At 27.1% G+C, this 19,468-nt stretch overlaps 3 protein-coding genes across 4 annotated transcripts; 2 read left to right on the top strand and 1 right to left on the bottom strand.

The window, feature by feature from the left end:
- The first annotated feature begins 95 nt into the window (after positions 1-95).
- LOC132930924 (protein stunted) lies at positions 96-2,904 on the top strand. 2 transcript variants are annotated; one of them, XM_060997046.1, is made up of 4 exons: positions 96-294; positions 721-851; positions 1,963-2,019; positions 2,661-2,904. In XM_060997046.1, the coding sequence occupies exons 1-3, from the start codon at positions 266-268 to the stop codon at positions 1,974-1,976; spliced, it is 174 nt and encodes a 57-aa protein (XP_060853029.1). In that variant the 5' UTR covers positions 96-265; the 3' UTR covers positions 1,977-2,019; positions 2,661-2,904. The 2 variants fall into 2 exon arrangements, with proteins under 2 accessions (XP_060853029.1, XP_060853028.1); XM_060997045.1 differs by lacking the exon at positions 1,963-2,019.
- Positions 2,905-5,145: 2,241 nt separating this feature from the next.
- LOC132930921 (diphosphomevalonate decarboxylase-like) lies at positions 5,146-10,182 on the bottom strand. The gene is made up of 10 exons (XM_060997040.1): positions 9,565-10,182; positions 9,411-9,481; positions 8,929-8,996; positions 7,422-7,471; positions 6,911-7,042; positions 6,619-6,821; positions 6,009-6,131; positions 5,779-5,949; positions 5,543-5,695; positions 5,146-5,475 (listed from the first exon to the last, which is right to left on the bottom strand). Exons 1-10 carry the CDS (start codon positions 9,617-9,619, stop codon positions 5,341-5,343), a joined length of 1,161 nt encoding a protein of 386 aa, XP_060853023.1. The 5' UTR covers positions 9,620-10,182; the 3' UTR covers positions 5,146-5,340.
- Positions 10,183-10,368: 186 nt separating this feature from the next.
- LOC132930919 (RING finger and SPRY domain-containing protein 1-like) lies at positions 10,369-19,429 on the top strand. The gene is made up of 11 exons (XM_060997039.1): positions 10,369-11,191; positions 14,763-14,928; positions 15,028-15,207; positions 15,295-15,361; positions 15,421-15,561; positions 15,629-15,744; positions 15,815-15,958; positions 16,018-16,241; positions 16,307-16,462; positions 16,524-16,637; positions 19,037-19,429. Exons 1-11 carry the CDS (start codon positions 10,995-10,997, stop codon positions 19,152-19,154), a joined length of 1,623 nt encoding a protein of 540 aa, XP_060853022.1. The 5' UTR covers positions 10,369-10,994; the 3' UTR covers positions 19,155-19,429.
- Positions 19,430-19,468: the final 39 nt, after the last annotated feature.

The raw sequence follows: 19,468 nt of genomic DNA, 5'->3' as shown, positions 1-19,468 counted from the left end.
TTACGTGCACGTCTTATGGTTACACTGTACAAAGGTGATCTCGACCAGCAATATTATCACCTTGTCGTTTGCACATATGTTTTATCTTTTATATGTACTTATATGTTACATAGTACATACTATATATTATTTAGGGAGAAAATTATATTTTGATTCGGCACGTCCGTCCGTTCCATCCTTATTCAGATTTTTACAATACAATTTTCTTAGTTCTCCAGACATTTTTTCATTTCGCTACTACTAGACATTCACAACATCGATCACCATGAGTTACTGGAGGGCCGCTGGATTGAAGTAATGATACTCGCCTATTTAAAGCTGTGTAATTGTGCAATGTGCTAAGGTGGACGGTCCGTATACCATTCGACTTTGCGGGACCCGTTTTCTAAGCCTTTCATTGTTAATGGCAAAACCAAACGTTCTATCCTATTATTTTTATTTTTAACCTATATAATTATTTTCCAAGCTCAATTTGTATTAAATTCAATCTCGAGTAAAATCTCAACATAAAATTATTGTCGTTCAATCTTTTATGTTAACCAGCAGACATGAGATGGATTAAATACATATTTATATAATTAATATCTACATTTATTGTTCTCATTGTTGCATTCAATTGAAAAAACATTTTTGATTTGGAAAAAAATTCATTTGTCAAACATTTTTGTAATTTTGAACTTTTAACATGTTAATTTAATTCATTTATTTTTTTGATTGTAGCTATGTTAATTATTCCAACATCGCTGCAAAAGTTGTAAGGAGAGTGTTGAAACCAGAACTCCAAGCTAATGCAAGCAAACGTGATGAAACACATGTAAAATTTACCCCATGGGTTAAGGGAAAGCCATCCAGTAAGTATCAATATTTTTTTTTTGTATTAGTAATAAACAATCTATATCTTAGGGCACAATAGGTTAAGTGGTTAGAGTAGAATACATACAAATTAATAATATAATTAAATATTTACAGGCAAAACTTGATGTGAGAAATCATCTACTTATGATACTCATCGATTGAGTTTATTTTTTTTTGTATAATTAAATAACTATACTGATAGTGCATCTGCCTTTATATTAACTGAAGGAAGGGAGGTGAACAAACAGGTTACAACACCATTTTCTTTTTAGATATCTGGGTGGGTTTCCAGATATAGTTTTTATTTCGAGATTTGGTTGCTGTTGGAAGTAAGACAATTGTGGAAGCGTTGATAATAATTCGTAGCTTCTTTGTGTACTAATTTTAATTTTAGATTGGAGTGAGTAGTGTGGTTAAAGGCGCAAGGGGAAACATTGAAAAGTTTTTTGAGTACTATGTTTTGAAAAGATTGTATTTTATTTATATTTTTTTTTTTTTGCATTACCCCATACTGAATACCATATGTCCAGACTGGTTTGATTAAAGAATTATATATGAGCAGTTTCATATTAATACTAGTATATTTATTTTAGTTAGGAAATGTTTTGAAAAGGCGTAGTCTAAGGTTAAGGTTTAGAAGTTTAGTTTTGTTATGCTGAGCGCAGGTTAGTAACACTAATGTTTTAAGTGCATATAAGTGTATACTTTAAAATATAATGTCCAAATAATTGAACATCGTTATTAAATTAGTCTAAATCTAAAATTCTATCAACATATATTATCTATAGTTTTTCCTAATTTCCCCATAGGTTTTGGATGGTCTTTTTTTGACAAAAATACAATTGTCTTCTTCTGGTAATTACTTTTGAACCAAAAAGAGTGCAAAGATTTTGCAGATTTTCAATGATGCTATTAAAATCTAAAATAATGCACATGTTGTAGTAGACTTCTGCAATAAAATATTTCTTTATATGAAGTGTCATATTATGAATCATTAATACAATTTAAAAACAAAAAATATTTGAATAAATAACTATGAGATAAATAAAACTATAATATAGCAGTTTCTTAATATTATAAACTTTATATAAAATTGCAATATTTCAGATGAAAAAGCTTGAACTTATATAAATTAAACAATTGAAAAATTGTTATACATTTTTAGTAAGTTATAGTGTGTTTATAATTTAGCAAATATCAATTTTTGCATGGTCGATTGTTCAAAATATACTAATAATTTAAAGAAATGTATTTGTATGCATATAATATAAAGTTTATTATTTATTATGTAAACAATAGTTAAGAAAAACAATACATTTTTATTTATTTATTATGCTTAATATAAAAATATAAGATAATTTTATACAAATTTTAAGTTAATAATAATCATTTATTAATAATCATTTTTAAATATATTAGTTTTCATATTATGTATATTTAACAAGTCCACAAAACCTCTATACTCAGATATTTTTTTTTCATAAATGTCTTCAATATTTTTCAATGAAAATATTATTTTTAAATTTAAGTAAAGAAATATTAATTAATAATAAAAAAAAAACATTTATTATTGAACTTACAAAACATTATTTTTACAATTGTGATAAATGATTTCACTATCAATTAATATTTAATCTAAAATTGAGTGAATTGAATTTTTTATTTTTTAGTTATTGATTGCTATATTTTTTTATATTAATTTGTGTGTAATAATAGTTTGTATTTTTTTTATGAGTGTAGATTATTAACCTCAATTTGTGGTCCTAAATTGTAAAAGTATTTAATTATTTCTTTTTTTCTTTTAGAGCCAGGTCAATAGTCGATTTAACAAAAGTGACACATTCAAAGTTATAAGTAAAATTCATTGTAATATGTTGTTTTAGTTCAACTGAATGTAATTTATTTAATAAACAAACATACATATTAATTTACATCAGTTATAATTATGTATAATTATAACCATCAATACAAATTAGTGTTCTTTTTTTTATGTAATAAAGCTGAAAAAATCTTTTTTTAATAAAAATGTAAGATTATTAAATATGAAAATTGTGTTATATTTATTAATTTATTATGATACTTTTCTTTTTATAAACATTTATTATTAGTTTACCAAAATTATTGATTTGATAGTAACAATTTTTTTTTTTTGTTACAATATTTAAATCTATGTTTTTGGAACTAAAAACTTATTATATCAACTATCAAAATAAATGGGAAGTTGTCTGAGGCACTCATAGGTATATTTTAAATAGTAAAAATAACATTAATTTAAGCCACATGCAAATAATTTTGATTTTCAAGACAAATAAATTATTTATTGTTTAATAAATTAATATACTGCAGAGAAGAGTTCTAATAAAGAAGACAAATCTAATAAATTGTCATAAGGAATATTGCTGCTGTTTCAAAATTGTTTGTTATTAACATGGTGGTATTTCATAGTATGTTATTTTAATTATAAATAATTAACTCAAATTTTCAACATTATTTAATATTATTCAGTATGTTAGGACAGTTCTGTGCATATTAAGAGATACCCACCAAATTTGTATCCTAATTTGGTGATACAGTAGAAACTTATTTTACCGTCACTCTGTTTTCTGTCATTGGTCAACGTCAAAAATAATGTTAATGATGCAATCATTGAAATTTTGAATGATGATCAAATTATTTTTAATGTCATTCTCATTGACGAAGAAGTTGATGACGACTTTAAAGATTCAGTGTTTCACTTAAAACCACCAACTAGCCACACAGAAGCAGAAGAAATGTTATTAAAATGCATTGATCAGTTTTAGATACAAGAGGAGGTAAATGCAACGTAGGTCTTAATTCTTTGTAAAAATGTAAAATATGAAACGTTGCCATTCAAAGAGCTCGTGCCTCAAAGAAGAAAAAAAACAGAAGATGACAGATTATTTTGTTTAGTATTTTTTAGTATGGTATTATTTTTGTCTGCAAATTACATTGTAAAATGTTTACGTTTATTGAAAAAGTATGTTTTGTATTATTGTATTTCTGTTAACTGTCCTTGTCTTGGCCTCGACAGTGACGGTTAAAAAAGTATCTACTGTACATGCCTATTAGTAAGTAGTAATATATTGAAGAATTCAAAAATATAAAAAAAAACTCGTCCTGAAAATGTATACTAACAAGTATACAAAGGTACAATATAAAAAAAACTGAATTATAAATACAAGGAGCTGTAGTGGCGCCTCTCTTGTTCAACTGTACACATCAGACCAATAAACCACCACTGGTGACTTTACCGATGAATGATGATAAAACCATCTTAGCCCACCACCATGAGGCATCCAAGATCCAATTGAATCCAAACCCACCTTTTGATATGCTCTCGGCGTAATAAAGAGTGGGGATTCAAACTCAACGAGTTAAAATTCATCCACTACCAATAACACTTGTCTCAGAATCTAACCTATCACACTCAACCTCTCCCAAATTTCCAAAATGTTTGTTACCTAGGTCTATACCTAGATCACTGTCTCACATGGGCTGTCCATATATGCTACAAACTAATATTTTTTAACAATATTGTCAAGAACAGCTTTGCCCCCTCCTTTTGTCCAAACATGTCACTTCACATTAATGGTGCACAACCTTTCTTGATCCACAACCCACAAAAATGATTTATTTAGATGATATGACCTCCCTCCCTTTCTACCAACATTATGTAAGTGTATAATATATACTTACTTAATAATCTTATGTATACAATTTTATTCATACAAATTAAATTGTTAATTATAGGCAATTTATTAAATTATTGACAACACCCATATCGCGCAAAGCTGCTCTACATAATACAATTCTTATCTACAAGCTATTCCTCAAATTCATCTAGTCCTACGGAATTCAATTCTGGGTTTCAGCCAAAGTCTCAAATATAAACAAAATCCAAATTCCTCTGACAGATAACTAAAGCTCCTTAATATATTTTGATTTTTGAATGATACTCTCTACAAGGACCTCCTCATTCTGACAGTCAAAAACATTGCTAAAATTCCATACAAACACTTCCACTTTAAACTAGCAAATCACCAAAATCCCCTAATAAAAAAAATTCTCTTCCCGAACAATCCCATGTGACCCTAGTTGATGTTGACTTATTAGTCGAATAGCTAACTAACCACTCAGTAAAGTACTATTATTGAATAGTTTCTTCGATCAAGCCAACTAAGCCCTCTTATGTTTCCCTTCATCTATTGTGCTTATTGTAAAATATTTTATACAGATTGGGCGCGCTAAAATAAATATGACAAAAAAAAATTTATATAAAATATTGTCTTTTATTTTGGGTTACTGCCCGTTTAAATATAAATATTTAACTCCAATAATAAACCAATAAAGTATATATGTAATAAAACTATAGTTAAAAATTTGGCAACATCAATAAATATTTCCAAAATTAAGCATATAACAATAAATTAAAGTGACTAATAAATATCTTGATCAATTTAAAATTTAGTTGTTTGATTTAAGAGTACCATCATCATTTAATAAATGGTCATTAACACATCTTGGACCACTACCTAATTTAGTGACCATGATATACTTCAAAAGATCTTTATCTTTGGGTTTAAACCCATATGGTTTTACCTGAAACAAATAACAAAATAGGAATTAATTAATTGAACAAATCATTATAACTCACTGAATAACAAACTTTATACGGTAATGTTGACACAATTCCTCGTAAATATGAAGAATCAGGTTGTTTTGATGGAAAAACATTAACTAATTCTGACATAAATAAATTCAGATCATTTTGCTGAATAAATAAAAAAGCATTTGGGCCAGCATCAAATGTATAAGAAACCTAAAATAGTAAAAAAGAAAACCATAAAAGTACACATACAACAACTTAAATATCATAAATGAGGTTAAAAAAGAGTTATATACTTTGATTTGGCCAACAGCTTCATTATAATCATGAACAAAAGATATTATATCATGTGATACTTGATTTAAATAAACACAAGGAGGATATGTATCTAAACAAACTGCATGAAATTGGTTACTATCTCGCATTGTAATTTCAGCAAATTTTTCAAAATTTTTATCTGTTATGGCCTAAAACAAAAATATAGCATTCATGCATCTATGATATAGTGTTCCAGAAATAATTATACTTGAATGATTTCTTTTGTTCTTTCAGGTACACACTTTTGAACTCTGTATTTAAGTAATTCACTTGTTTTTACTGCTTGTTTCATTCCTATAGTACTACTAGTTTTTTTTTGAGAATCATTAACCTAATAAAAATATGAATTATAATTTCAAAAAAGAGTTTATATTAGTCTGACCAGCAAGAGAATGCGCCGATTCTGCACAATCCCCCACGTCACCATACTATCAAAACTAGTTTACTTATGGCTGGGTATCATTGGGGAATGTGTAGAAAAACTGATTTTGGTCAGTTTGCGGCGCGTTCTCTCGCTGGACAGAGTATAGTTGGGTATGCTACATTAATGTTGTGATACATTTTGAAGCGATGAGTATATTATTGAATTCCAAAAACTGTTTGGTATTAAGTTATGTTAAAACTGTATTTACTTCTAGATTTAATTTTCTACCAATTAATAAAAACTTAAATTTTAAAGTATAACTCAATGGTTTGTTATTAAAAAAATATTGTTAAATTAATATATTTCACTTAGAATGTATAACAACATTATTGTAATCAAAAATTGTAACCTTCAATGGTAGCATAGTTAAAATGAATAAAAAGACCTATTTTACCACTAGTATAATAATTCTCATTTCTGGCCAATGCGTATCTGCAGCAATTTGAACTGCAGTAGAATCTGAACCCTGATCATCAATACCAGCCTTCCAATGAACAAATCCTCCATAAATACTTCTACATGCACTTCCACTACCTTGTCTTGCTATAGATGGAAGATCTTCATCAACCAAGCCAAAAGCGTTAGCTAATGTGAATACTGTTAAAAATATTTTCAAAGAAAAATAACTTAAAATAATTATACATTTTTAAATATTCAATTGATATGATTTTAGAAAATTTTCAAACCAAGACATGCATAACCAGCTGCTGATGAAGCCAGTCCTGCTGCAGTAGGGAAATTATTTTCAGAGCAAACCCTTATATTCCATTTAGCTTCTTGACTATTTTCACCTTTTCGTATTTTGATCAAATTTCTTACTAAAAAAAAAAATATATAAATATATATATACACATTTATTTTGAATCTTTAATTTTTTTTTAATATTTACAAATTCATCAATTATTATTTATAGTAAATATTAAGAGCTATTTTTTATAAAGATATAGCATTTCTACTGATAAATGGTACAATATAATATTTTGAGTAAAAAAAAGAATATATAATTTGTTATTTATAATAACAAATATTATAAATATGTAATAAATAAATTCATTGCTCGGCTCAGAATTGAAAAATATGGATGTAACAAATTTATAAGAAAAACTAAAAATGGTTTTAAAACTAAATAGAACTTATAATATAATATAAAAAAGTAATGAATACATTTAAATTTATGTTATTAGAATATAGTCTTACTTAAATGAAAGCACTTTTTCAGACGTTCGTTTGTTTCAATGGGCATAATCCTGAAATGTTATATCGATTAGGTCGTTAAGGATCAAATATATATAATTATAGCTTTTTTATTGAAATAAACATAATACGATTAATTATGAATATAAATATGGTAGTCCTATTTTGATAATATTATGATTTACTTATAATTCCAAAATCAATCATATTCAAAATTTCAATTAAATTTAGATGTGATAAATTCAATAACAGTAGTGCTGTACACATAATTATTTTAATTATATAAATAATGACCAATTCATGTTTATAAATAATTAATAAATATTAATTACTAGTCTGTCATATATTTTTTTTAAAAGCAATTCAATTGGGTTATTAATAAAAAAAAATATTTATTGAATGTTTCCCATAATTAACTAAATATATAAAACTAATCATTAAATTTTAACTATTAATTATATTTAATTGCAATTGAGTGTACATATTAATAGAAGAAAATAATATAATCCATAACTCATATGTTATTCAATTACATCAATTAAATGATTTCTTTTAGTTATACACATTGATATCTATTTAGATATAAACCCAACAGTACAATGTACAAATATATTATATAATTTATTTATTATTTATTGTTAAATATTAATAACCCGCAAATCATAAAATATTACTGAAATAAATACATTTAAATTAATGCAAATATTTAAATAAAACATTATTTTAAATTATGTAAGGTAGATAACATTTTATATAATAATTAATCTCATCATTCAATGTATTACTTAAACTGAATACAATTATTCATGAAATTGATTAATGTTAATGTTGTAGAAAATGTAAATAAATATTGTTATAAAAAAATATTTTATAATGTTATGTAATAAAAAAAAAACTGATAGTTAAAATAACTGTTTTTAGTTCAGAAGAAAATAAATCAAATTTATGGATTGGAAATATTTATTAATCCACAGTTTAGTTATGCTAATAAAATGATACAAATACCTTTATAAATGCATAATAACTCTATTCACTATTATTATTATTATTATTATAGTATGGTATAATATGTAAACATTACAAACTAGATACATATATATATATAAATAATTCACTTAAAAATAAAACAATACTAAACTTTACAATTAATGTTATGGGTAACTTTTCCATGCTGTCAATTAGTTAAGTAGTCTAAAGTTGGATGTCAAGTGTCCTTATACATCTGACCGCGTTGTTGGTTTCACTATTGTTATGATAATTATACTTCATATTATATTATTAAATACATATTTTGAATAAATAAGATAATATATTATAATAGTCAAAGGGAATCTATCAATAGACTAAGAAAATCTTACAAGTGAATCAAGATCAGTAGCAGATTTATGCCATTTAAAGTATCCATTGTTATTCATTATTCAATAGGACTAGTACAACATATCACTGGCCTCAATTTAGAAATTAACATAATCACTTTAAAGAGTAATTATAAAAAAATCAAGTCACTTACTGTCCATTTAGCCAAACGCTGTCTTCATCTATTGATGGTCCTGCAATAACAGATGTTTTAGCATGCATCTGGAAAAAAAATAGATTATTAAATGAAGTTCAACAATTTTTAAAGTAGAAGATATAGACATTTTCCCTTTTATTCCTTGTTGTAAATTTAGGTGTTATTAAAAATAATTACTATTATAAATTATAAACTAGATTTTGAAGTCTATTCAGACAATTTTAAAGATAAAAGATTAACAGCCGATAAATAATTTTGCTCATATTTTTAAATATTGAATACATTTTTAAGTGTTTTGTCAAATGATTCAATAGGTCGTGGGAAAAATTTGCTTGTTATATAAATATAATGAATTTGATCATTTTGTCTACAAATAAAGTTTAGAATCATTTATTTCAAAGGTTCAGTAAATTAGCAAAAATAATGGCCTTGTTGTTTTTGAGTAATATAGTACAAGTATGTGTTTAGTAGAAACTCACTTGATCGCAGTCCAATGTCAGACTGACTGAATCGTTCAGAGGCAATATCAAATGTTCGTCTCTTTTACCCCCTAGAAACAGGAAAAAAAACAAAATAATAAATATAATATTTATGCAGGATTGAATTATAAAGTGGAAAAGCACGGGAACTCACAGTATTTTATGGCGGCTATGTTGACGGGTGCTACGCACGTCACGACTTTATCCATGACAATTCAATAGAATGACGACCGAAGAAAAAAAGGAGCCTTTGTGGCGTCCGGTGTAGTCACGAAGACGTTAGGAAAATTAGTAAATTAGGTATCGTGTACACGCCACGTTGCTGTTCGTTTCGAACTTGGACAACGCGTTGGATGACCGAGCGACGATCAAGCATCAACTAACGGTCGAGCATGTCGGTCCAGTCGTACTTATACTACGAAATGCGAGTACGGTGACCGGGTTGTGGCGGTGAGGACGTGTACAGTGTGCATTCGGCACCTGGTGGTATAACCGTTAACCGTATAGATGGAGGATTGACGTTGTCACTCACTCGTCCACTCCATCGTCCTTACTCCACACTTCTGTTTCGACTTCGGCAATCCGGCCATCCGGCGACTCCGTTTGGGGGGAACGCGATAGGGGACGGACGGTCGGGTTCAGCCGCGCGCCCATTCTGCTCGCAGAAAAATACGGCAACCGGCGGAGTGCGGACCAATGGCCGAGGGCCGGCCGGTTTCGACGATTGACCTTGAATCGGTCGCGCCGGGGAACACACATGGTACTGGCCCACGATTTATTATCATCGAGTAAATACTCTTTGTTTACGTCACCTTCACACTGTGTCCGCGATGCATGCGCGCCGCCCGGATGGCTGATGATAACATCAGCTGAAACTCTTGAGTCTTGTTTTTTTTTTTACTATAGGAAGTTTTTTTTTCAACTGTTATTATTATTATTATTTTAACGATGAATCATCAACCGTACTTATATTTAATCTTTTTTCTATGATAGATATATACCTATATATATATATATATTATGTGCTATAGTTGTGTCTATGAAACGTACAAAACATTAAACAATTATCTCGATACATAGTGCGTAATGTTATACTATACACAAACGCACACGTACGTACAATATTACACGTAAACCAGATACACACACTTACACGCGCGCGCGATTTATCGTTTTCCGCATTTAATAATATGTATTTTTATTGTTGTTGACGTATATAATATTGAACACGCACACACACGAGCGGGCGGGCGCGCGCGCGGTCGGTTAGCACTCTGTAACGTTAATGGCGCACTTGACTTTAGTCGGTTCCAACGGAGTCAATAATGTTTTTTGATTTGAACCGCGGCAATCGCTGCTCGTTGCACGGGAATAGAATTCAATAATATTTTGACCATAGATAGCCGTCGCAGCGTGCTGTGCACCGGAGTCCGGCAATCGTCTACGCGACTATCGGACGGACGAACATTAATAATACCGACGATTTACCATTTAGCAACAATTAATAAAAGTGACGATTTTTTGAATTTTATTTTTCGTATCCCTCCTCCCACCGTTGTCGTCATTTTTGTCGTCGCTGTTTTCATGGGTGCGTTCCATTGTAAATCGTGTCATAACGGCGAGAATGTTACGAACATGTTCGGTCAGCACGGCGCGGACGGCAGCGAACGGAGACGGTTCATATTTGGCAGGCGACGTAGCCGCAGCGGTTCGGTCAGACAGACCGATTCGCTTGTGCTGCAAACCTTGAGCATTATCAAGAACTTGGGACTTATTGAGAAGTAAGCATTTTCCATGCAACCTAGGTTTATGTTTTAGGAATTATGTGTGTGGTATGTATCTACAGACTATAATTTTCTCACAATAAACTAATATTATACTATACCATTATATAAGTCTATATTTATTGTTTTAGATTCTGTAAGATATACATTTTTTGTAAAATTTTAAAAATCATCAATCAACTATAATAATTAGGTACCTATAACATATTTATCATCCTTAACTGTGCAACTATTTAATGATTTTTATAATTTTCCAACAATATTAAAAATTTGAAGACCAGTGCAAAATCAAAATAAATTATAAGAAATTAACATGTGTACCTATCTAGGTACATCTAGGCCAGATACAAAAGCTGGGATAATCATATAACAATTGACAACCCTTATGATTGTCTTCATATGAATAATTTTAATAATTACATAATAATTTTAACTATCTACTATATAATTAATAATTAATACTATACTTAAAAGTTAATTTATATTCTGTACATTTATTTTGTAACATCCATGAAAATATATTATAAGCAAATGCTTAATCTTATATAAATGCAGTCTTATAACTCAACAAAATAAAATATAAAAACTAGAAAGACAAAGATCGATCTTAAAATATATGCTTTAAAATGGTTATTATTTACAAAATCCAGTGACTGAAATACAACTTAAAAAAAAAATCTGAAATGCATCATCTAGCTCAATTTTTAATGATTACAATACAGTATCTACCGATTTTTTCTTTAAAATATAATGTACAATAAAATTACAAATTTATTATCCAACTACAGATATAATGATAAAAGATAATACATTTTTCATTTAAAATATTAGGTATAATAATACCTATTCGGTACAGTAGAACCTTGATTATTCGTCCCCTGATTTACCGTTAGGCCACACTTGCACGGACTACTCACATGTTGCAGTAAATAATAATATATTTAATCCAAAACTTTCCGGCAATATCTACTAGATACACGATAGGTACATACTTTGGTACATATGTATATTTATATATATTTTATGGGTGAGATAAAAACAGTTAATTACGATAGTGATCGCATTTTGTTTTTGAAAAGTCAGTTAGTTATATATATTACACGTGTGTTCGTTTGATTGACCGTTTGTGTTTTTAGTCTCTTTGTGTACAAATATTTTAAGTATATAATTACTATAAAAAAATAAAAAATAATATGTGTTTGTTTAAAAAAAATGTTATTGCTCGCTTAACCGTCTTTTTGATTATCTGTCAAAGCTCTGGTCCTGAGACTGACGGTTAATCGAGGTTCTACTGTACTAAAAAAAGTTAACTTATCAATTGTATGTAGAAGATGCCCTGTGATAACCACATATTTTTTCTGTTGGGTTTCATAAAATTTATTAATGTTACTCAATTTTTTTATGTAAGTAACCTTCTTAACCTTAAATTAAATTTATTTTTTGCTTGCAATATTATTTTCAATAAATACCTTCTTTCCAATTAACTTTAAAAAATAAATAGCTTTTTATTCTATAATCATTACAAAATATATTTTAATCAATCTAAATAATTATAATTAAATGTTTATTTCAGTAAATTTAACTACAAATATTGATTTTTATTTTCTTCACACTTTTTTTTTTTTAAAGTTAAAGGCCTTGAATGGCAATGGTTTAATTTCTTTTTTTTAATATTAAGTTTTTAGTTTCCTATACATACCTACCTATCTAATTGTTTTGTAATTATTTTAATCTTTCTATTAAAAATATGCTAATATACTTAAATTGATTAATTATTATCACCTATTTCATTTATCTAATATATTACTGTTAATACATGATTTAATTGCTTAAAGTTTATATTAAAAATGTTAACTGACTTAAATATTTTTGCGATCATAGACATACTAAGTATTTTACTAATATTATGAGTTATAATCAACATTTTACTATTGGAATGTAGGATATTAGTCTGCTTACTAGCTACAAAACGATTAGCTTATTTTGTAATCACACTTCATGGCATTTAATGAGATTAAAACTAAATCTGTTTTAAATGTAAACAAAATATTTTAAACATTTCAGTTAAAATTTTTAAAAATATTTATTTTTAGTTTGTTCTCTGAATATAAAACATGCTTTATTTTGTTTGGTGAATAATTGTTTTTCATAAAGTTCAAACATTAATTATACCTACTATCTAAAATGTATTTTTAATTACCTACAATAAATATATTATAATGTCTTTATAAATGTAAAATGTATAATTTTAATATTTTTAAGAAATTAAAAAACTTCATAGTATACTTGATGGAAAAATTTGGATTTATTTAATAACTTTAATCAGTATATAAATTATAACAAAACTTATTCCTTTGAATATAATTAATATTGTCATAAATAATCAAAAATATTAAACTATTTACATTATTGCTTAAATATCAACCCAACACTTGTCGTTTTGCTAATTCAGTATTATCTTCAAAAATGTATTCTAAAAAAACGTAGTTAATTATTAATCTTAACAGTGAATTGACACAAACATAGGTACTTTTCGGTTATCGTACTCCAACAGATGGTGGCCGAGAAACATGGATTCCGTTATCCTATTCTGTGCTGTACTTCTATTATATTATATTTTTAATACCAAAAAAATATTTATTTTAATAAAATATGAATACATGAAATTTTTAAAATCTACGTTTATGAAAATAAAATAAAATTTTTTATGAAGGAGGCATGAATTTTTTAACCATGTCTAATTATTTTTGGTATTTATATTTACTTATTATAGTACTTATAATTATTTATAAATGAATAATAATAAAGAATATAATTACTATTATTTTGTTATATTTTTATCATACAACACAGTGTACAATAACGGAATCCGTATTTCCCGGTTGCCGCTGGCTGTTGAAGTACAATAACCAAAAAGTACCCAAATATATTAAAAAATTAAAAAGAGTTGTAGTTTGATAAAAAAATTCTTAGAAAATTCAAAGGAAAAATCGTTATTTATTTGTCTAATTTTTGCTTCCAATGCTTCCATTCAATAAATTCCCAATTTGGCAATTAAGTAGTGATAAGAATAATTGAGAAAAATTAATTAAAATACTGATTGTTTTGAAAGTTCTTAAATGATTTTTTCGGTATTGAATTCAGCTGAATTAATCAAATGAAAAATTTCTCGGCGAATGATCCTCTCGAAATTAAAATGACTATACTATATGTCTTAACTCTAAAACATAAGCCAGTCAAATGCAAATTAGTAATACCAGGCTATTATAATATACCTAATAAGATTAATAACATATCTTACCTATCCTATTCAATTACTTTTTTTTTCGCACTTCTCACTTATAGTTTTGAAATATTTGCAATTTAATACTTCATAATAATACTAACTTATTTAAAAGAAAAAACATTAGGTACTGTAAAAGGAAAGGGGGCTAACAGCAAAGGTATTTTTCTATTCTAATTTATTTTTAAAATAAAGAAGAATGAATCAAAAAAATGGTTCAAACTTGATGAAATTGGTATTAAAAACATGCCAATTAGACTATTTTTTAATCATTTTAATTTATAGTGGTACTGAAGCTCCTGAAGCCTTGCGAAAGTTACATTGGGTTGCTGATGATGGCGATGGTTGGATTCAAGTGGTATTGTCTATGATTCATGTCATTCCCCTTGATGATCCATTAAGTCCAGCTCTTATAACTGTTATTCTTGACGATTGCCCTCTACCCGACAAAGTAAAAACAAAAAAATTAAATTTTTTAAATTTTAGTTAAAAATATATTAATTTAGTTTAGATTGTATAATTTGTTAAATTTTTATTCTGTTTATTATAGGACACTGTAATGAAATTATCACAAATGTTAGATTTGTCAAATAAAACTCCTAAACGTAAAACAGTTGACCAACATCGTAACATTTGTGTAATATTAGGGATACTTGCTGACAAGTTACCCGGACCTTTAAGTATTGCTTTATTAACTAAAGATACATTGACTTATCTTTTCAATAATATGGTGAGTAATACTAAAAAGCATCAATATTACATATTAAATAGTGTATATAGGAAGAATTGTTTAATATTTAGTGAAAATTGTTTTCAGGATTTACAAGTACATCCATCAATTATATTATTTTCATTAATTGCACTTGAAAAATTTGCACAAATAAGTAAGTGTTTCTGTTTTTACTGTTTCTGTCATTTATAAATCTTCCGTTTTTATTCATAGGAGAAAACAGATTTACAATTGAAACTTTTATGAAGACTGGACCTTTGGCTATGTTGTCAATATTTGAAAGGTTGACAGGTTCTGATCAACCATTTTATGCTCAAGTTGGGTTTTGTGCTGAATGGCTACTAGATAACATATGTAAAACTCAGATATAACGTTTATATTTATTTTAATGAAATAATATTTTATAATGGTTTTTAATTAGTTGTGGATGATCAAAGGACATCATCATATTTAAATATTTCTATGGATGGTGTGAATGCCATATTAAATCAAGAAGATGCTAGCGAGTATTTAAAACTGGGTCCTTCTGGTTTAGAAGTATAAACAATAGTTAAAATAACTATACTTTTAATCTAAAAAACTTATAATTTTTTTTATACTTAACTAGGCTAGATGTGATGCTTGTAGTTTTGAAAGTGTTCGCTGTACATTCCAAATCGACAAAGGCACATGGTACTATGAAGTAACAATATTAACTTCTGGTGTTATGCAAATTGGATGGTCAACTAGAAATTCAAAATTTGTTAATCATGTAAATAAATATATTTCATTACATATATTATCAAATTAATATAAATACAATCGTTTTAGGAAGGTTATGGTATAGGTGATGATGAATATTCAGTAGCTTACGATGGTTGCAGACAACTAGTATGGCATGGTGCTCGATGTACAAGTTGTGTATCTGGAAGGCCATGGCGAGAAGGTGACACAGTTGGTTGCTTATTACAAGTGGAAAAACCATCTCCAACTGCAACATTCTACCTAAATGGTCAAATTGTAGCATTTAATGATAAAATATTTCAATATGCTAAGTATGAGGAAAATCTTATTTACACTATATGTATTTAAAAATAAATATAATTATTGTGCATTATAGGTCAGAGTTTTTTGCCGCTGCCAGTTTTATGACATTCCAACAAAGTCGTTTTAACTTTGGTAGCAAACCATTCAAATATCCACCTAAAGGGGTTAAGTTCAGTATCATGAATGATCATGGAAAATTGGATGAAAAAGAAAAAACAATTTTACCAAAGTAAGTATCCAATTAAAAAATAATTTCAGAAATAAATACTACTTATTATTATTATTTTTAGACAAATGAGACTGGGATTATTAGGTTTGCTAGGTAAGCAGACAGCTGATGAAGATTCTTGTACAATTTGTTTTGATCATAAAGCTGATGTTATATTATACCCTTGTAAACATGAGTAAGTACTTAACATTAATTTTTTTTAATGGGTCTTAATTAGATATAGTTTTTTTTTTTGACAAATTATGTTTTTAATTTATTCTTTGTTCATTTTAACCTCATATTCTTAAACTATTAATTCTAAATTTGTTATTCATACTAGAGTTTTACAAAGTCAGTTAACCTATCCATTTTCGGAGTGTATTATTATTGGTTTGTCTGATTTTATGTTTGTATTACGCTCGATGTTGTATAGACGATTAGCCCCTGTTATAATTATAGCCAAAAAATATGTCATGATATATTCTAAAATTATTTGCTAAAATTAGTTAGTCTAACTAATAATTTATTACCAGCTTAAATTTGTATCTTATCTTACATGTTTAAAAATACTTTTAAGTTGCTGTTTTACTGTTTTATGTATATTAGTGACACTGATTGATATTTTCAATTGTTTAAATATATTACACTAAAAAAAAAATTGGCTTGGGAATAATTATCAGTTTATTGTTTAGACTAGATTTAAAATCTGTTCAGGTTGAAGCATAAAGAATAAATAATCAATATTTTATAGGTAACATTTATTTTATTTTCAAAACAAAAAGTCCAATTAACTCAATTTATAATATAATTTGATAAGTATGATCTTTATTTAGATAAAAAAAAATAGTTATATTTATTTGCTATTGCATAAATAAGACAAAATAAATTTGTTCTCAATAATATAAATTTAATCGATTGATTTTAATGTAAAATTAATAAGAATAATATATCTGCATCCATATCCCTATTATAATTAATATTATAAATAAAATAGAAATTAAATAATAATAGTCTTAAATATAAAATTTCAATATTTTAAAAATAGGATTTGTATTTCATCAATTTTGAAGAAGATGCCACATCTGTATAATGCATGCAAATGTGTTGTCTTTGTCTTGAATACGTACAATACATATATTCAGTGGAACCCATTATGTGTTGTAAACTAATATCACAGTGAATTTGCCTATTATCAAGGCTAAAAGTTGGAACATTATCACTTATGAGTAATGAAGTAGTGGATTTTTTAATTTTTTGAACTAGATTTGGGCACTTTCAATTTGTAATACTTTGTATACTCATATCTAAAAAGTAAAATAAAAAAAATATAAAAATCTAACACTATATTACTCATAAATCATAATGTTCTCACCTTCATCTTTGATAAGTTAGTTAAGGGGCCGCTACACCAGCATTTGTTTTCTCTGTCTATCTCTAACATAATATAGGAATAATGATACTCCGTATTTCCACGATTACGACTCTTTTGTTCAGTTTAAGGCAAAAGCACCTTTATATATTTTATAAAGAAGAGTATTTACTATGCATTGACCAGATAGATTTTTAATATTTACATTTTTTATAAATATAAGTATGTTTTAATTTAAAATAATTTTGATTATTTTTAACCATTAATAATTTATTCAAAATTGTAAATATTAAAAATCTATCCAGTCAATGCACAGGAAATACTATTCTTTATTAAATATATTATAGGTGATTTTGCCCTAAACTGAACAAGAGAGTTGTAATCGTGGAAATACGGAGTATCTATGTTCCTATATTATGTGGGAGATAGACAAATAAATGCTGATGTAGCGGCCCCTTAATTTACTCTAATATTAAAGCTAACACATAATGGGTTCTACTTAAAGCTTATTTGCCATTTTGTATTATGCATGTAAGACAGAGACAATGCATGAGAGGATGTGGTATTCACTAAGACTACAAAGTAAGCAATTAAGTTAAACAAAATAACAAAATAGCTCAAAGTATACTGGATAGTCTACTATACTTTCATTTTACTTGTTACTTGATGAAGACCTAAAAGTATAACTTTCTCATAAAGCCTAAGCTTTATAGGCCTATCTACTTTTACACGACACTATAGCGTATTTCATAAGTTAATGCAATATTAATATACTAAAAATAATTAAACTTTAAAATCAAGTTTATATTTTATTACTACTCAAGTGCTGACATGATGGATCATAAAATTTAATAAAAAATATGATTATTAAAGTAATATATTAATAAGTATTATTAATGTGTGTCTCCTTTCACAAAATATCTTACAATTTCATATTTGTTACTTTTAGTTTATTTTATTAATGCATCAAATGGTATTGAGATCAAAAACTTGGTCAGATATAGGTTCAAATTTATATGACTTAGGAGGTTTGTACACACTCGTAGTTCATGTAACAACTATTTGAAATTACAGGTTATTATTTATATCTAGTAAACTCTTAGATCATATACTAATATGACTATAAAGTAATTGTTGTATATATATTAGTACATTTTTACTGTAAAAAGTGCGCTAACAACTATTTCTTCATTAATTGTGTATTTTTTCAATTATGTTTGTTTCAGAGGTTACTGTGAAAATTGTGCACAGCAGTTAACACTTTGTCCAGTTTGTCGTCAACTAATCGACAGGTTTCAGGAAAGTATTCCTGTAACAGCCACAGCAATAGCCCTAGTCAGTTAATCTTGATGTGATCTCTTCCATTTTTTACAAATTATTATATATGGTTAAGTAAATTTATACAGGGTGTTATATTCATTGTTTTTCTGTTATCTCATTTTTACTAACACAGAAACATGGGAAAACACATTGGGTATACCCTGTATACATTACATATAACAATCTTTTATATTATAAGTCTATAAACTTTGTGTACATTAAACATATAATGATGTCTTATAAAATCACATTCTTTCAAATTATTGAATTAATATATTTTTCTTTATTTTAATAATTTATCTTATGTAGTTGTTAATTTAACTAAGTAAAAGGAAATA

This window comes from Rhopalosiphum padi, chromosome 4 (assembly GCF_020882245.1).
Source record: "Rhopalosiphum padi isolate XX-2018 chromosome 4, ASM2088224v1, whole genome shotgun sequence".
Classification (NCBI taxonomy): domain Eukaryota; kingdom Metazoa; phylum Arthropoda; class Insecta; order Hemiptera; family Aphididae; genus Rhopalosiphum; species Rhopalosiphum padi.
The sequence above is the reverse complement of the archived record's forward strand: the minus strand, read 5'-3'. Positions and strand labels throughout refer to the sequence as shown.

Excerpts from the sequence above, each read along its gene's own strand:
- LOC132930924 (XM_060997045.1), top strand. The coding sequence starts at position 266 with ATGAGTTACTGGAGGGCCGCTGGATTGAA. Across the intron at positions 295-720 it reads TGGAGGGCCGCTGGATTGAA|CTATGTTAATTATTCCAACA; the intron begins GTAATGATACTC and ends TTTTGATTGTAG.
- LOC132930921 (XM_060997040.1), bottom strand. The coding sequence starts at position 9,619 with ATGGATAAAGTCGTGACGTGCGTAGCACCCGTCAACATAGCCGCCATA. Across the intron at positions 5,696-5,778 it reads AAGCTGTTGGCCAAATCAAA|GTTTCTTATACATTTGATGC; the intron begins GTATATAACTCT and ends TTACTATTTTAG. Across the intron at positions 5,476-5,542 it reads TGTCAACATTACCGTATAAA|GTAAAACCATATGGGTTTAA; the intron begins GTTTGTTATTCA and ends TATTTGTTTCAG.
- LOC132930919 (XM_060997039.1), top strand. The coding sequence starts at position 10,995 with ATGGGTGCGTTCCATTGTAAATCGTGTCATAACGGCGAGAATGTTACG. Across the intron at positions 15,562-15,628 it reads ATGGCTACTAGATAACATAT|TTGTGGATGATCAAAGGACA; the intron begins GTAAAACTCAGA and ends GTTTTTAATTAG. Across the intron at positions 15,745-15,814 it reads TGGGTCCTTCTGGTTTAGAA|GCTAGATGTGATGCTTGTAG; the intron begins GTATAAACAATA and ends ATACTTAACTAG.